A 12,878-nucleotide genomic window follows, 5' to 3' on the forward strand; every position below is an offset into this window, starting at 1 on the left:
GCCCACCGGGCCCGTGAGGCGGCGGCTCCACGTTCTCCGTCTTCTGGCGTTTGGGAGCTCGGCCGCCTTCCCCACCCCCGCCGCCCCCACCATAATAACGTCCCGAGCCTCCCCCGCCGCCGCCGCCCGCCGCCATCTTCCCCATCTCGCCCCCGCGGCCGCTGCCCTCCGCGCTCTGCGGGCCCCGCCACCGCCGCCGCGACATGGCGCCTCACTCCGCCGCACCGCCTCCGCCACGCCCCTATTGGCCCGCCCCTCCGCCACTCAAGGCGGGACTCGCAGACCATTGGCCTGCCGCGATGTTCCTCCGCAGATCGCACCGCCCTCCGCCGCCATTGGGCCCGCCAGCCCGCCGGCCTCGTAGTGATTCGCCCGCGTTTCTGTCCGTTAACGGCGCTTACGCCTTCTATTGGCCGTCAGCCGCATCCGGCCGCCCGCCCACCGAGCTGGTTGGGTAGAACGGCTGCCTGTCTCAGTGACGCCCCGCCCTTCTTCATGACCCAGCACTCAGACACCGCCTTCGTCTACCGCCTCCCCGGCTGCTCCCAGAAAGCCTTTCAGCATCGGCTCGTCAGGCTATTGGTCAAAGGCAACGCCAATTAACTTCCCTGCGCTCCGATTGGCTCTTTTCATGCCCGCCCGCAACTCCATCGGCCTCACCTAGCAGAACAGCCCGTCGCCCATTGGCTAACGGCCCTGCCTATCAACCCCGCGCCTACCGCCTCGAGCTCTCATTGGCCGCTTCTCCCAAGCCTTCACTTCGGCTTGATCCGCGCCCTCTGGCGCCGGCCCCGCCCATCGCGCCCCCTCAGGTAGAGACCCCCAGTGCGGGAGGGAACCCCCAGACCGGGCAGGGCCCCCCTCCCAGGCACCCTCCAGTTGGGCAGGAACCCCCCCAGGACCCCCATATGAGAAGGGACACCCCACCACACCCCTCCAGGTCTCCCCCGGGCCTTCCCAGTTGGGCAGGGCCCCTCGGGGACCCCTATTTAGGCAGAGACCCTCTCACCGCCACCCCCCCCCCCGCCCCGAAGACACAGCCAGCAATTAAAAATAAAGCATTTTATTGTATGAATAGCAGAGGGGGCTTCTCCATGGTGATAGGGAGGGTCCAGCCCCCCCCCGCCCCCCCCCCCCCCAGCACCCCAGTGCCCCCCAGTAACAGGGATCCTCCCTCCCAGTATGCCATGGGCCCTGGACCCCTTCTCCCCAGCAGCCATCACCACCCCCCAGCAACTCTCACACACACACACCCCAGTACCCCCCCAGTAACCAGGCCCCCCACCCCGTAACACCCCAGTAACCAGGGCCCCTCTCCCGTTTCCCCTGGTCTGTGCCTCCCCCAGCGCCCTGGGGCCCTGAGCGCGCCCCCCCCCCCCCTCCAGTAACCTACAGTGACTGGGTCCCCCCCCCCACCAGTAGCTCCCCAATCGCCCCCCCCCCCCGCCCCCAAACTGGTCCGTCCCCCCCAGAAAGGGAACAAATGAGCCCAACAGCTCTGCGGCCATTTAATGTCACCTCCCCGCTACGGCGTGGGGTCGTGGCTGCTCCCCCCAGCCTCACTGGGCCCCCCCCGGGCTTCGTGGCCCCCCCCCCCAGGCTCAGGGGGCCCCCCTCGGGCCTTGCCACGGCCCCCCCGGGCCTTGGCGTCGATGGCAGCGTGTTCCTTCTTCACCAGCTCCTCCAGCTCCTTCTGCAGGGACAGGGTGAGCGAGGGGGGGGGCCCAGCTGCGATTCTGGGGGGGGGGGGCAGCAACCAGACCCCCACCCCCACCCCAAAAACTGCCACGGCTGGGGAAGGGGCATACCTTCCAGCCCAGCAGATCAGCTAGTGCCAGGCAGCCGGCGTCGCACTCCCCCAGCCATGCCACATCCCTGGGGACACACACACACACACATTGGGGGGGTCCAAAAACACCTGCTCCCACCCCCCCAAAAGCATATGGGCCTGAGTGTGCCCCCCCCCCAAAAACCAGGCGTCCCAGCACCCCCAAGGGTTCCTCTAGTGCCTCCCACACCCCATACGCTCCCCTAGCCCCCCCAGACCCTCCCCACGCCCCCCTGACACCCCTGTATGCCCCCAGACCCCTCCATGCCCCCCCAGGCTCCCCTAGCCCCCCCCCAGACCCTCCCTACACCACCCTGACACCCCCGTACACCCCCAGACCCCTCTGTGCCCCCCCAGGCTCCCCTAGCCCCCCCCCCAATCCTCCCCACGCCTCCCTGACACCCCTGTACACCCCCAGACCCCTCCGTGCCCCCCCAGGCTCCCCTAGCCCCCCCTCGATCCTCCCCACGCCACCCTGACACCCCTGTACACCCCCAGACCCCTCCATGCCCCCCCAGGCTCCTTTGTGCCCCCCAGGAGCCCCCCCAGACCCTCCCCACACCACCCTGACACCCCTGTACGCCCCCAGACCCCTCCATGCCCCCCCAGGCTCCCCTAGCCCCCCACAGACCATCCCCACACCACCCTGACACCCCTGTACGCCCCCAGACCCCCCCACCTGTAAGCCTTTTCAGAATCAAAGTCCATGCCACAGCCGAAGCCCATCAGAGACATGAGGGGGTCACTCTGGGGGGAAGGGGACACAGTTGTGGCAGTGCCTGCCCCCCCCCCCCCAACTTTAACAAACCCTCCACACACACCCCACTCTCACCTGCCCTGTCTTCTCCTTGTTGATGAGGAGCCGGGGGGTGTTGGTGGGGACCCTGGGGGGGAAAAGGAGGGGGTGATCAGCATTGGAGAGCACAGGGGGGTCCTGGGGGGGGCCGCGGGGGTGTCCAACCTGCTGACGAGGGAGGCGAAAGGCTGCACCTGCAGCGAGGTGCCCATGATGATGAGCAGATCAACTTTTTGGAAGTCCTGTGGGCGGATGAGGGATGTTATTGGGGGGGGAACACACACAAAAGGGACTTTAATGGGGGGGAGGTCCACACTGTGCCCCCCCCCAGCCCCGCTGCGATGCCGGGGGGCCACAGGGCCCCCCCCCAAACCACTCACCGACTGCAGGAGGGTGAAGAAGCGGGAGGGGAGGCTCTCCCCGAAAAAAACGATATCTGGGGGGGGAGGCAAAGCATGAACAGGAGGGCGGGGGGGGGCGGGGCACAGGTACCCCCTTGGGGTGGGGGGCGTATGGCACCCCATCCCCCCAGGTGCCCCCCTTACCGGGTTTCACCACACTCTGACACTTTTCACATCGGGGGACGAGGGAGGAGAAAATGCGCTCTGGAAAAAATGGGGGGGGGGGGGGGGTGTCAGTAGGGGGGGGATGACAGAGATGGGGGAGGGGGAGGGCAGAGGGGTGATGCAGAGCAGGGATTCCGAGGGGGGGGCATTGGGCACAGGGACACAGGGGGGCCCACAGGGACACTGCGAGGGGCAGGGAAGCAATGGGGGGGCACAGGGACGACACTGGGGGGGGGCACAGGGACCCCGGAGGGGGGCCACAGCGGGGATGCAGGGCACAGGGACCCCCAGGGGGGCTCAGTACCAAGCGCGACACCCTCCCCAAGCCCCCCACGCCCAGCACAACCCCCCCAAACCCCCTTTACACCCCTCCCAGGGCTGCCCCAGCCCCCCCGGGGGTCCCGTGCCCCCCCCCCCCACACCCCCTACCCTCCATCCAGCGCAGCCCGTAGTGCTGGCGGCAGCCCGGCCGCAGGCAGTGGGAGCTGAAGAACGTTCCATGCGCTTCCACCAGCCGCTCTGGCTCCAGCCCCGCCACCCGTTCCAGCGTGTCAATGTTCTGCCAAACCGCGAGGGGGGGGGGGGGGGCCCAGCTGTGAGACCCCCCCCCTGAACCCTGGGACTCCCCCAAAGTGTGTGTGTGGGGGGGGGGGGGGGCAGGTACCTGGGTGTAGCAGCGCAGCAGCAGCCCCTTCTCCTGCAGCAGCCGCATGAAGTAGTGGCAGACGGTGGGCTGGGGGGGGGAGACACACAAATTGGGGGGGGCAGTTAGATCTGGGGGGGCAAGGAGACACCCCCCCCACCCCCGATTTTATTTATATATTATTTTTAAGCTGGGGCAGAGAAACGGTCTTACCTTGAACTGCCCCGGGTAAAGCTCCCGTGCCAAAGCGAAAAAAGGCTCAGGGTTTTGCTGTGGGGGTGGAAAATAGGGGGAGATTAAGGGGGGGGGGAGCTCAGGGACCCCGTCAGTGAAGTGGGGACCCCTCCCCAAAAAATCCAGGCATGGGGGAGGGGCATACCTTGAAAAAACTGATCTCGAAGATGGCTTCAGGGTAGGGCAGGTCATAGCTCTGCAGGTTGGCGTAGAGCCCGGTGCCGGGCGAGCGAAAATCGGGGATCCCGGCGGCTGAAATAATTGGGGGGGAGGGGCGTCAGGGACCCCTCCCCACTCCCCGGGACTGAAACCCCTCTGGTATCAACAACCCACCCCCTTCAATCATACTCACAAGTGGAAATGCCAGCGCCCACCATACACACGATGTTCTTGCCTAAAGGGGAAGGAAATTGGGGGCTGGGGGGGTCCTCAAAGCTGGAGCCCCCCCGGGACCCCCCCCGGTTCCCCCCCTCCTCCCGGTAACCCCCCCGCGTTACATCTGTCGCTCTGCAGGAACCGGCTCACTCCCTCCAGCGTCAGCTCTTCCAGCACCTTCTCCGGCTTCTCCCCACCCAGCCCCAGCGTCCGGGACAGGAGGTTCCGCAGCAGCTCCACTGCGGGGGGAGGAAGGGCACACCATATCAGCCACCGGGACCCCCGCCCCGGTACCAGGGCCCCTCCCCCCCCCGGGCACCAGGTACTTACTGTCAGAGTCACCTGAAGCACCGGGCTCCGTGTCGGAGGTCTGTGTCGAGGAGGAGGGATCAGCGGCGGGGGTCTCCATATCCCCCGGGGGGCTTGGTGCCCCGGTGAGGCCCGCACACACACCCCGGTGAGGCCTACCCGCCGTAACTCACCGGGGACTCCGCGTCCTGCTCAGCCTCGTCCCCGCAGGCGCCAGGAGCTGGGAAGGAAGCACCGGGATGGAGGTGGGTGGGTGTGTGTGTCAGTGGGTAGAGCTCGCAGGGGGAAGGGGTCCCGCCGCCCCCCCTTCACCCACCGTTACCCTCCGGCTCGGCCATGGGCGGGGGACGCTGCCGCTAGGCCGCACCTCCCAGCATGCCCCGCGGGCGCCGCTGATTGGCTGAGGACACTGCGCTCCTCCTCCCGCTTCAGCCACACCTCCCGGCATGCCCCGCGGGCGCCGCTGATTGGCTGAGAACACTGCGCTCCTCCTCCCGCTTCAGCCACACCTCCCGGCATGCCACGCGGGCGCCCCCCACCCTGCAGCCACACCTCCCAGTATCCCCCTCGCTCGGAGCTGATTGATTCCACCCCCCCCCCCCTCCCGGCCAGCGTTGATTGGTCCCCTCCTCCCGCCGCACCTCCCGGCATGCCCTGCTGCCGGAAGTGCCCTGGAGACTACGGCTCCCGGCAGCCCCCGCGCGGCCGCCATCGCCGGGCCCGGCGGGGATTTCCCGGGACGGCGGCGGCCCCATGGCGGCGCGGGCCTGAGGGCGGCCCAGCGCGGCGGGCCCGGCGATGGCGGCCGCGGCGGAGGCGGCGGCGGCGCCGCCCCCTGGGGAGGTGAAGCGGACCGAGGGGGATGAGTGGTGCGACAGCGGCCTGGGCTCGCTGGGGGAGGGGCAGCTGGGCCCGTTCCCCGCCAGCCCCGGCCCCGCCAGCCCCGGCCCGGCCCTGGGGAGCGTCGGCGCCGCTGAGGGTGCTCAGGAGGCGGGGGAGGCCCCGGCGGCGGTTGGGGGGGACCCTACGGCCTGGCTGCGGCACGTCCTGGGCTTCCTTACCGAGGATGGGGACACGTGAGTGCGGGGGGGGGGGGGCTCCGTCCTCTCCCGAGGGGGTGCTGCTGGGGGGTGGGTGCTGCTGGGGGGCTCTGTCCTCTTCTGGGGGGTTCCACCCCTTTTTTCTTGGGGGGCTCCATCATCTTCTGGGTAGTCCCGCATCTCTTTTTTTGGGGGTGGGGCTCTATCTTTTTATGGGGGTCCCGCCCCTCTCTTCGGGGGCGGGGGGGGTCCTCCATCCTGCTCTGGGGGGTCCTATGCCTCTCTTCTGGGGGGTGTGTCCACTTCTTCTGGGGGGAGGGGTTGTTCCTTGTCTCCTTGGGGCGGGGTCCTCTCGGAGGTGGCATTTCTCCTCTTTGCGGGTGCGGGTCCCTCCTCTTTTCGGGGGGTCCCTTCTCTTATGGGGTGGGGGGGTGTCCCATCGTCTGAGGATCCCCCTGCCTCTCCTGGAGGGCGGGAGAGGTTCTCCTTTTCTTGGTGGGGGGAGTCCCTGCCCTCAGCACCCTGACCCTGTGCCCGCCCCCCACATCCCCCCCCCCCCAGTTTATCCTTGAGCCGGGGGAGGCCTGTAGGGCTGGGGGGTGGCAGGACCCCCCCCAACCCACCTCCCCCCCACCTCCCCCCCACCCCAGGGCCTTGCACTTGGCCGTGATCCACGAGCACGAGGCGTTTCTGGACTCCATCCTCCAGTACACGGGGGGCACCGAGTACCTGGACCTCCAGAACGACCTGGGGCAGGTATTGGGGGGGGGGGGCGTAAAATAAAGGAGGGGAGGGCCACAGGGAGCGTGTTACCCCCCTTAGCTGAGTGGGGGGGGTCTCTGTGTGTACCCCCCCCACCTTTGCAGACAGCGCTGCACATCGCCGTGATCCTGGGGCTGTCGGGCTTCGTGCGGAAGCTGCGGGCGGCGGGCGCGGGGCTGTGCCTGCAGGAGCGGGGGGGGCACACGGCGCTGCACCTCGCCTGTCGCGAGGGGCGACGCGGCTGCGCCCGCCACCTGCTGGGGACCCCCCCGGCGCCCCCAGCCCGGCACCAGGAGGAGGCGCGCGCCCAGCTCGACAGTGTTAATTATGACGGTGGGTGGTGGAGGGGGTGGGGGGAAGGGGGTGGGGGGGCATCCCTGGTGTGGGGGTGCTCCTTTGTGGAGCCCCTCTGGGGGGCTGGGTTGGATCTCCTGGCGGGTGTCTCTCTGTGGGGTCCTCCTGGCGGGGGGGGGAGGGTCTCTTGGGGTGCCTGTGTGGTGTGACTCTTGATGGGGCTGGGGGTGTCCCACAGTGGGGCTGGGGGGATCTCATGGGGTGTCCGTGTGTCTCTCGATGGGGCTGGGGGTCTCCTTGTGGGGCAGGGGATGTCCCGCTGGGGGGGGGGGTGGTGTCCCTCTGTGCGGGTTGGGGGGTCTCTGGGGGTGGGTGGGAGTCCCTCTGTGGGGCTGTGAGGGGGTCTTCTGGGGAGGGGGGGTCCCTCTGTGGGGTTCCCCTGTGGAGCTGGGGGATCTTTTGGAGGTCCCTCTGTGGGGCTTGGGGGGGGGCGCATCCCTTGGGGGGCTGGGGGGGTATCCCTCCATGGGTTCCTGCTATGGGGGCAGGTGGTCCCTCTGTGGGGCTGGGGGGGGGTGTCCTGCTGGGTGTGCACTCCCCCATGGGGCTTAGGGGGGCTGTTCCCCACAGCCCCCCCCCATCTCCCACACCCCCCCCCAGGTTACACCCCCCTCCACGTCGCCGTCCTGCGCAAAGACCTGGAGATGGTGGAGCTGCTGCTCAGCGCTGGAGCTGACCTCAACAAGGCGGTGAGCGCCGCGCTGGGGGGAGGGGAACAGAGGGGTCAGCATGCTGCAGTTGACACCCCCCCCCCCACACCCCAATTTTATTGCCCTCCCCCCAGGAGCCCAGCTGCGGCCGCAGCCCCCTGCACCTGGCGGTGGAGGCGCAGAGCCCCGAGGTGGCCGAGTGCCTCTTACGTGCCGGCGCAGACCCCGCGGCCCGCATGTACGTGGGATACACCCCCCTGTACAGCGCCCGCCACCGCCCGGACCCCCGCCTCCCCCAGCTGCTGCGCCGCTTCGGGGCCCAGGACCCCCCCGGCGACTCCGACGACAGCCCCGACGAGGGGGAGGGGGACAACAGCGACGTAAGTGCCCCCCTGCACACGCTGCACACTCCAAAATCCCCTCCCTGCCCCCACTGCCCACCCCAATTCCCTTTACCACCTCAAAGGCCCCCCCCCTCGAAGCCCCCCCCCCCCCAGTAATTCGAGGCGGGCTGAGCAGTGCCTGTTCCCCCCACAGGAGGAATACGACGATATCGTCATCAACAGCGGGCGCTGCGTGGACTGACCCCCCCCCCACCCCCTCCGAAATTCCCCCTATTTATCCGGGGGCTCCTGCTGCTGTTGGCTGGACTTTTGGGGAGCCCCCCCACCAAATCCCCCCTCCCCGACCCCTCGCCCCCCCCCCCCCCCCCCCCAATTCTTGGTTGTAGCGTAGAGGATTTATATCGGTTGTTGTAAAATAAAGAGGCGTGCTGCCCCCTCCCCCCCCCCCCGCCAGCCCCCTCCTCATTTTCCTCCTGGTGTGAGGCACTGGGGAGGGGGTCACAGCCCCCCCCCATTTCCCAGTGTCCTCTCTGGGTGCTGTGCATGTGTGCAGGGAGAACATGTGAGTGCAAGCGCACATACGTGTGTCCACAGCCAGGGGGAAGGTGTTTATTGGGGGGGCGCGCATGTCCCTGTGCCCACGCGTGTCCCTGTGACACACATGTTGTATGTCCGTGTCTCCAGCCCAGGGCACAGCCAGCTTCTCGCAGCATCCGTGTCCTGTCGGGCGCAGGGACCGCCTTAGGGCTCCCTCCCCCCCGGGTTGGGGTGCAGCTGGGGGGGCTCCCCCCGGTTCGGGGAGGGGCTCAGGGTCCCTCGGGGCCCCCCCCAGGCTGGTTGGGGCCGATGTACCGCAGCAGCGGGGCTGGGGGCCGGGTGAGCACAGTTTGGCCGATGAGGGGCTGCAGGGCGGGGGGCACACGGACACTGCCGTCCTGGGGGGGGGGGGACGCAGGAGGGTGAGCCCCCTCCTCCAGCACCCCCCAGCACCCTGGGGTGCCCCCAAACCCCCCACCCCACGCACCGGTAGCTGGTTGCACTCCAGGAGGGCGATGAGCATTCGGGAGACAGCGCAGGCGGTGCCGTTCACCTGTGGGGACCATGGGGGGGTTAAAATGAGGGGGGGTGGAGGGGGTTTGGGGACACCACCCCCCCCCGGGATTTGGGGAGGGGTAGAGAGCTTTGGGGACCCCCCCCGGGGGGGATCTTTCACCCCCCACCCTGCGCTCACCGTGTGTGCGTGGCGCAGCCGCCTGGCGCTGTCGCTGTACATGATGTTCAGCCGCCGGCTCTGGTAGTCGGTGCAGTTGGAGGCGCTGGAAATCTGGGGGGGGGGGGCACAGGCATTTGGGGACCCCCCCCAGGTCTGATAATGGGGATTTTCCCTCCAGCTGGACTCCAGGGACCCCCAAAATAGGGGGTTCACCCTCCCAATTCCCCAGAGAACTCAACTCCGGGGCTCTGCCCGTGGGTTCCTGCTGCAGCCTGTAATGGGGGAGGGGGTCCTGCACCCCTTCCCGGGGGGATTCCCCCCCCCCCCCAGTTGCTCTCACCTCCCCGTATTTCCCCCGGCCGGGCATCCAGGCTTCGATATCGAACTTGCGGTAAGCGGGGAGCCCCAGCTCCTCGGTGGGCATATCCAGGACACTGGGGAGGTGGGAGGGGGGGCTGTCAGTGGGCGGGGGGGGGGGGGAGACACGCAGGGGGAGAGGGACAGGGACACGTGGGGGGGGGCTGGGGGACACGGGGACGCCCCTCCCCCCCCTCACCGGTAGTGCAAGCCCAGCTCGGAGAAGATTTCCTTCTGCAGAGCCACGAACTCTGCCAGCAGCGCTTCGCTCTCAGCCCCACTCTCTGCCGCTGTCACCCCGAACATTTCCACCTGGGGGGGGGGGGGGGGGGCACACATGGCAGGGGGTGGCGACGTGCCCCCCCCTCACCCCCCAGTTCTCCCAGTACCTTGGTGAACTGGTGGACACGGTAGAGCCCCCACGGTTCCCGTCCTGTGTCAGTTTCAGCCCGGTAGCAGGTGCTGGAGCAGACAATCCTGCCGGGGCAGGGGATGTGAGGACCCCCGCCCCCCCCCCCCCAATTCCAGGACCCCACCCCCCGCCCTGGATTCCACAACGCCCCTCAAGGGGGTCATCCCTCCCCCACCCCCAAGCAGGTAACAGGGTGGGGGGCACCCTGAGGACCCCATACCTGAGGGGCAGGTCCTCCAGCCGCACAGCATGGTCCATGAAGTACCCTGGGGGGAGACGACAAAGGAGGGATGGGCGTGGGGGGGGGGGGGGGGAGGGGAAAGTGAGGCTTCTGGAGCCCCCTCCCCCAACCCCCAAATCCCATTTTTCCTCACCTGCAATCCCCACCTCGGAGGTCCCAGCCAGGCAGAGGTCCTCGAAGCGCGAGGGGTCGATGGTGTAGATGGGGGAGGGGGTGGCGTTGGGCTGCATCCCGCAGCCTTCCTGGCGGGAAAGGGTACGGGGGGGGGGGGGGGAGGGGGGTCACTGGGGTGGGGGGGGGGTTTAGGAACGGCGGGAGGGGGGCAGCACTCACAAAAACGGCGCCTCGCAGCAGGTCGGGGACTGTCATGGGTAGGAAACCCTGGGAGGAAAAAGGGGGGGGTCATGGGGGGGGGAGAAACCCTGGGAGGAAAAAGGGGGCGCCATGGGGGGGAGGGGAACCCCCGGACCCCCCTGGACCCCCCCCCCCCAATACCTTGGAGAGCAGCTTGGTCATGGCGAAGCGCACGAGCGCGTGCTGCAGCAGCGCCCCGGCCCCGCACAGGTAGTAGGAGCGATGGCCCGAGACATGCGACAGGCGCCTGCATCACGAGGAGGGGACACACACGTGTGTCATGGGGGACACACATGTGTGACACGTGTGTGGCACCCACCCAGCCCCCCACCCATGGGTGCTCACCCACCGCTGGCGGATGATGTCCAGGCTCTCACCCAGCTCCAGGTGTCCCTTGGGCTTGAAGGTAAAGACTGCGGGGGAGGGAGGGGTGGGAGCCTTCCTCGCCCCGGGACCCCTCTCTCTCCCCCCCAGAGCCTTCCTCACCCCGGGGACCCTCCTCTTCCTCCCCTGCAGCACCTTCGTCACCCCTGGACTCCCCTCTTCCCCCCCCGCCCTCCAGCCCCTTCCTTGCCCCGAGGACCCTCCTCGACCCCTCCTCGCCCCCAGACCACCCTCCTCCTCACTCCCCCCATTAACCCTCATCACTTGGACGCACCCTCCTCCTCCTCCCCTCACCTCAAGCCCCCCCTGACCCACCCACCCCCATACCTGGTTTCTCTCCCACCACCTCCACCACACGAGCCTGGCTCTCATCCCCAACAGGCTGGGGGAAAAGGGGGGGATCAGGGGGTGGGTGGGGGGCACTGAGCCCCTCCCCCCCTTGCTGCTGTGCCCCCCATCCCCCCCCTCACCGCCTCAGGGTGGGTGCGGTTGGGGAGCTGCAGGGCTTGGATGTAGAATTGCTCATCCAGGGTGGCCTCCTCAGCCAGCAGCTGCTGCAGCTCCAGCCGGATCTGGCGGCCTTGGGCCCGCAGCGACGTGTAGGCGGGGAGCTGGGGGAGGAGGGGGTGTGGGGGGGAGCGTGGGGGGCACACCCCCCCAACCCCGTGCCAGAATACCCCTGCCTGGGGGAGGAGATCCCCCTCCCCAAGGTCCCTACCGCCTCCGCTGTCTCCTTGTCGTGGGCTGCCTGCAGGAGGAGAGGGGGGATGGGTGGGTAGGGGGGTCTGGTGAGGGAGGAGGGAGGAAGAGGGGGGTCCCGGGGCAGGGAAGGCTTTGGGGGGAAAAAGGGTGGTCCCCAGGGTGAGGAAGAGGGGGGTCCCGAGGTGAGGAAGGCTTTGGTGAGGGAAAAGGGGGGGGGGGGTGTCTCACCAGGAGGGCGCGCACACCCTGGGCCACCTGGTCCTTCTCAGCCTGCAGGCGGGCGATGCTGGCCCGCACCTCCCCCAGCCGTGCCCAGCTGCGAACCTGGGGGGGAAAGGGGAGGGGGGGGAGGGGCCGGGGACACGCCCTCAGACCCAACCCACCTGAGGCCACACCCAAAAAGTTAGACCCCGCCCCCCAAACTAAGGACACGCTCCCTGTGAAAACTCCTTCCCCAAACCCCACTCCTACACCCCTCCCAGATCCTGCCCCACCCGAGACAAGCCCCGCCCCCCAAGGACCCCACCCACACAGGTGACCCCCACCTGCTAGCCCGCCCCTCCCAGATAAACCCGCCCCCAGCCAGACCACCCTCTCCCAACCCCCTCCCCTCCCAGACAGGCCTCCCACAGCCCCCAGGCCCCGCCCCTCCCCAGATTGACCCGCCCCCTCTCCAGCCAGGCCCCACCCCCCTAGAGGCTCCTCCCCCCGACGCTCTGCCCGCCCAGGCCCTCCTCTCCCAGACACGCCCTCTCCCCAGGCCCCGCCCATCCCCAGATTTACCCGCCCCCTTTCCAACTAGACCCCGCCCCCCCTGCTCTGACCCCGCCCCTCCCAGCATGACCCGCCCTCCCGGGGCCCCCTCCCCTGCTCACGATGCCGCCGAGGTCGCCCCCCCGCAGGGCCCCGCGCCTCCGCTCCACCTCCCGCTCGCTCAGCGCCGCCACGTCCAGCTGCGGCCGCGCGCTCCGCCCCTCGCGCACGTGCTCGTACAGTCGGCTCCGCGCCGCCCCTCCCCCCCCCGGTACCCCTCCCCCCGCCCCGGCGCCCCCGCTCGCCGCCCTCCGCCAGCCCCGAACCGCCGCCCCTACAGCTCTGCGCGCCGCCATCTTGCCCGCCACGGCGCGGCGCCGGGCCGGAAGGGGCGGGGCAGTAGCCGGAACAGGCGGGGTCAGGGGAGGCCACGCCCCCTCCCGGCAGCTGACTTCCCCTGCGGCCTCCTAGTGTCCCCAGCGCCCCCGCAGGCCCCATTAGTGTCTCCCGTACCCCCGTTTCCCTCCCCAGTGCCACCCCAGGCCCCTTCCCAGAACCCTC

The 12,878-nt window shown here is 69.2% G+C and overlaps 4 protein-coding genes across 6 annotated transcripts in view; 2 read left to right on the plus strand and 2 right to left on the minus strand.

The window, feature by feature from the left end:
- Window positions 1–603, plus strand: part of PAF1 (PAF1 homolog, Paf1/RNA polymerase II complex component) — a 5,361-nt gene extending 4,758 nt beyond the window's left edge. The window contains exon 13 of the mRNA XM_037371946.1: window positions 19–603. Coding sequence (XP_037227843.1) covers window positions 19–603 — 585 coding nt within the window. The remainder of the gene's footprint in view (window positions 1–18) is intronic.
- An 876-nt stretch (window positions 604–1,479) lies between these two features.
- Window positions 1,480–5,195, minus strand: SIRT2 (sirtuin 2). Of its 2 annotated transcripts, none has more exons than XM_037371935.1 (16): window positions 5,074–5,195; window positions 4,925–4,971; window positions 4,773–4,812; window positions 4,565–4,681; window positions 4,420–4,461; window positions 4,213–4,319; window positions 4,047–4,103; window positions 3,855–3,923; window positions 3,620–3,749; window positions 3,170–3,229; window positions 3,005–3,060; window positions 2,790–2,866; window positions 2,661–2,712; window positions 2,508–2,575; window positions 1,809–1,875; window positions 1,480–1,693 (listed from the first exon to the last, which is right to left on the minus strand). In XM_037371935.1, exons 1-16 carry the CDS (start codon window positions 5,087–5,089, stop codon window positions 1,526–1,528), a joined length of 1,173 nt encoding a protein of 390 aa, XP_037227832.1. In that variant the 5' UTR covers window positions 5,090–5,195; the 3' UTR covers window positions 1,480–1,525. The 2 variants fall into 2 exon arrangements, with proteins under 2 accessions (XP_037227832.1, XP_037227831.1); XM_037371934.1 differs by having other exon boundaries at window positions 5,068–5,113.
- Window positions 5,196–5,458: 263 nt separating this feature from the next.
- On the plus strand, window positions 5,459–8,338 carry NFKBIB (NFKB inhibitor beta). The gene is made up of 6 exons (XM_037371908.1): window positions 5,459–5,827; window positions 6,442–6,547; window positions 6,658–6,886; window positions 7,508–7,596; window positions 7,692–7,937; window positions 8,095–8,338. Exons 1-6 carry the CDS (start codon window positions 5,550–5,552, stop codon window positions 8,140–8,142), a joined length of 996 nt encoding a protein of 331 aa, XP_037227805.1. The 5' UTR covers window positions 5,459–5,549; the 3' UTR covers window positions 8,143–8,338.
- Window positions 8,339–8,480: 142 nt separating this feature from the next.
- Window positions 8,481–12,688, minus strand: SARS2 (seryl-tRNA synthetase 2, mitochondrial). 2 transcript variants are annotated; one of them, XM_037371906.1, is made up of 16 exons: window positions 12,440–12,688; window positions 11,793–11,888; window positions 11,581–11,610; window positions 11,333–11,473; window positions 11,190–11,244; window positions 10,828–10,891; window positions 10,620–10,725; window positions 10,458–10,505; window positions 10,258–10,366; window positions 10,104–10,149; window positions 9,861–9,948; window positions 9,671–9,783; window positions 9,455–9,548; window positions 9,133–9,225; window positions 8,926–8,991; window positions 8,481–8,836 (listed from the first exon to the last, which is right to left on the minus strand). In XM_037371906.1, the coding sequence occupies exons 1-16, from the start codon at window positions 12,671–12,673 to the stop codon at window positions 8,708–8,710; spliced, it is 1,512 nt and encodes a 503-aa protein (XP_037227803.1). In that variant the 5' UTR covers window positions 12,674–12,688; the 3' UTR covers window positions 8,481–8,707. The 2 variants fall into 2 exon arrangements, with proteins under 2 accessions (XP_037227803.1, XP_037227804.1); XM_037371907.1 differs by having other exon boundaries at window positions 10,258–10,362; window positions 10,824–10,891.
- Window positions 12,689–12,878: the final 190 nt, after the last annotated feature.

Source organism: Falco rusticolus, chromosome 21 (assembly GCF_015220075.1).
Source record: "Falco rusticolus isolate bFalRus1 chromosome 21, bFalRus1.pri, whole genome shotgun sequence".
NCBI lineage: Eukaryota > Metazoa > Chordata > Aves > Falconiformes > Falconidae > Falco > Falco rusticolus.

Excerpts from the sequence above, each read along its gene's own strand:
- SIRT2 (XM_037371934.1), bottom strand. The coding sequence starts at position 5,089 with ATGGCCGAGCCGGAGGGTAACG. Across the intron at positions 4,972-5,067 it reads GGCCGAGCCGGAGGGTAACG|CTCCTGGCGCCTGCGGGGAC; the intron begins GTGGGTGAAGGG and ends CTTCCTTCCCAG. Across the intron at positions 1,694-1,808 it reads CTGATCTGCTGGGCTGGAAG|AAGGAGCTGGAGGAGCTGGT; the intron begins GTATGCCCCTTC and ends CTGTCCCTGCAG.
- NFKBIB (XM_037371908.1), top strand. The coding sequence starts at position 5,550 with ATGGCGGCCGCGGCGGAGGCGGCGGCGGCGCCGCCCCCTGGGGAGGTG. Across the intron at positions 6,887-7,507 it reads CGACAGTGTTAATTATGACG|GTTACACCCCCCTCCACGTC; the intron begins GTGGGTGGTGGA and ends ACCCCCCCCCAG. Across the intron at positions 7,938-8,094 it reads GGGAGGGGGACAACAGCGAC|GAGGAATACGACGATATCGT; the intron begins GTAAGTGCCCCC and ends TTCCCCCCACAG.
- SARS2 (XM_037371906.1), bottom strand. The coding sequence starts at position 12,673 with ATGGCGGCGCGCAGAGCTGTAGGGGCGGCGGTTCGGGGCTGGCGGAGG. Across the intron at positions 10,150-10,257 it reads CTCCGAGGTGGGGATTGCAG|GGTACTTCATGGACCATGCT; the intron begins GTGAGGAAAAAT and ends GTCTCCCCCCAG. Across the intron at positions 9,549-9,670 it reads GAGCTGGGCTTGCACTACCG|TGTCCTGGATATGCCCACCG; the intron begins GTGAGGGGGGGG and ends CCACCTCCCCAG.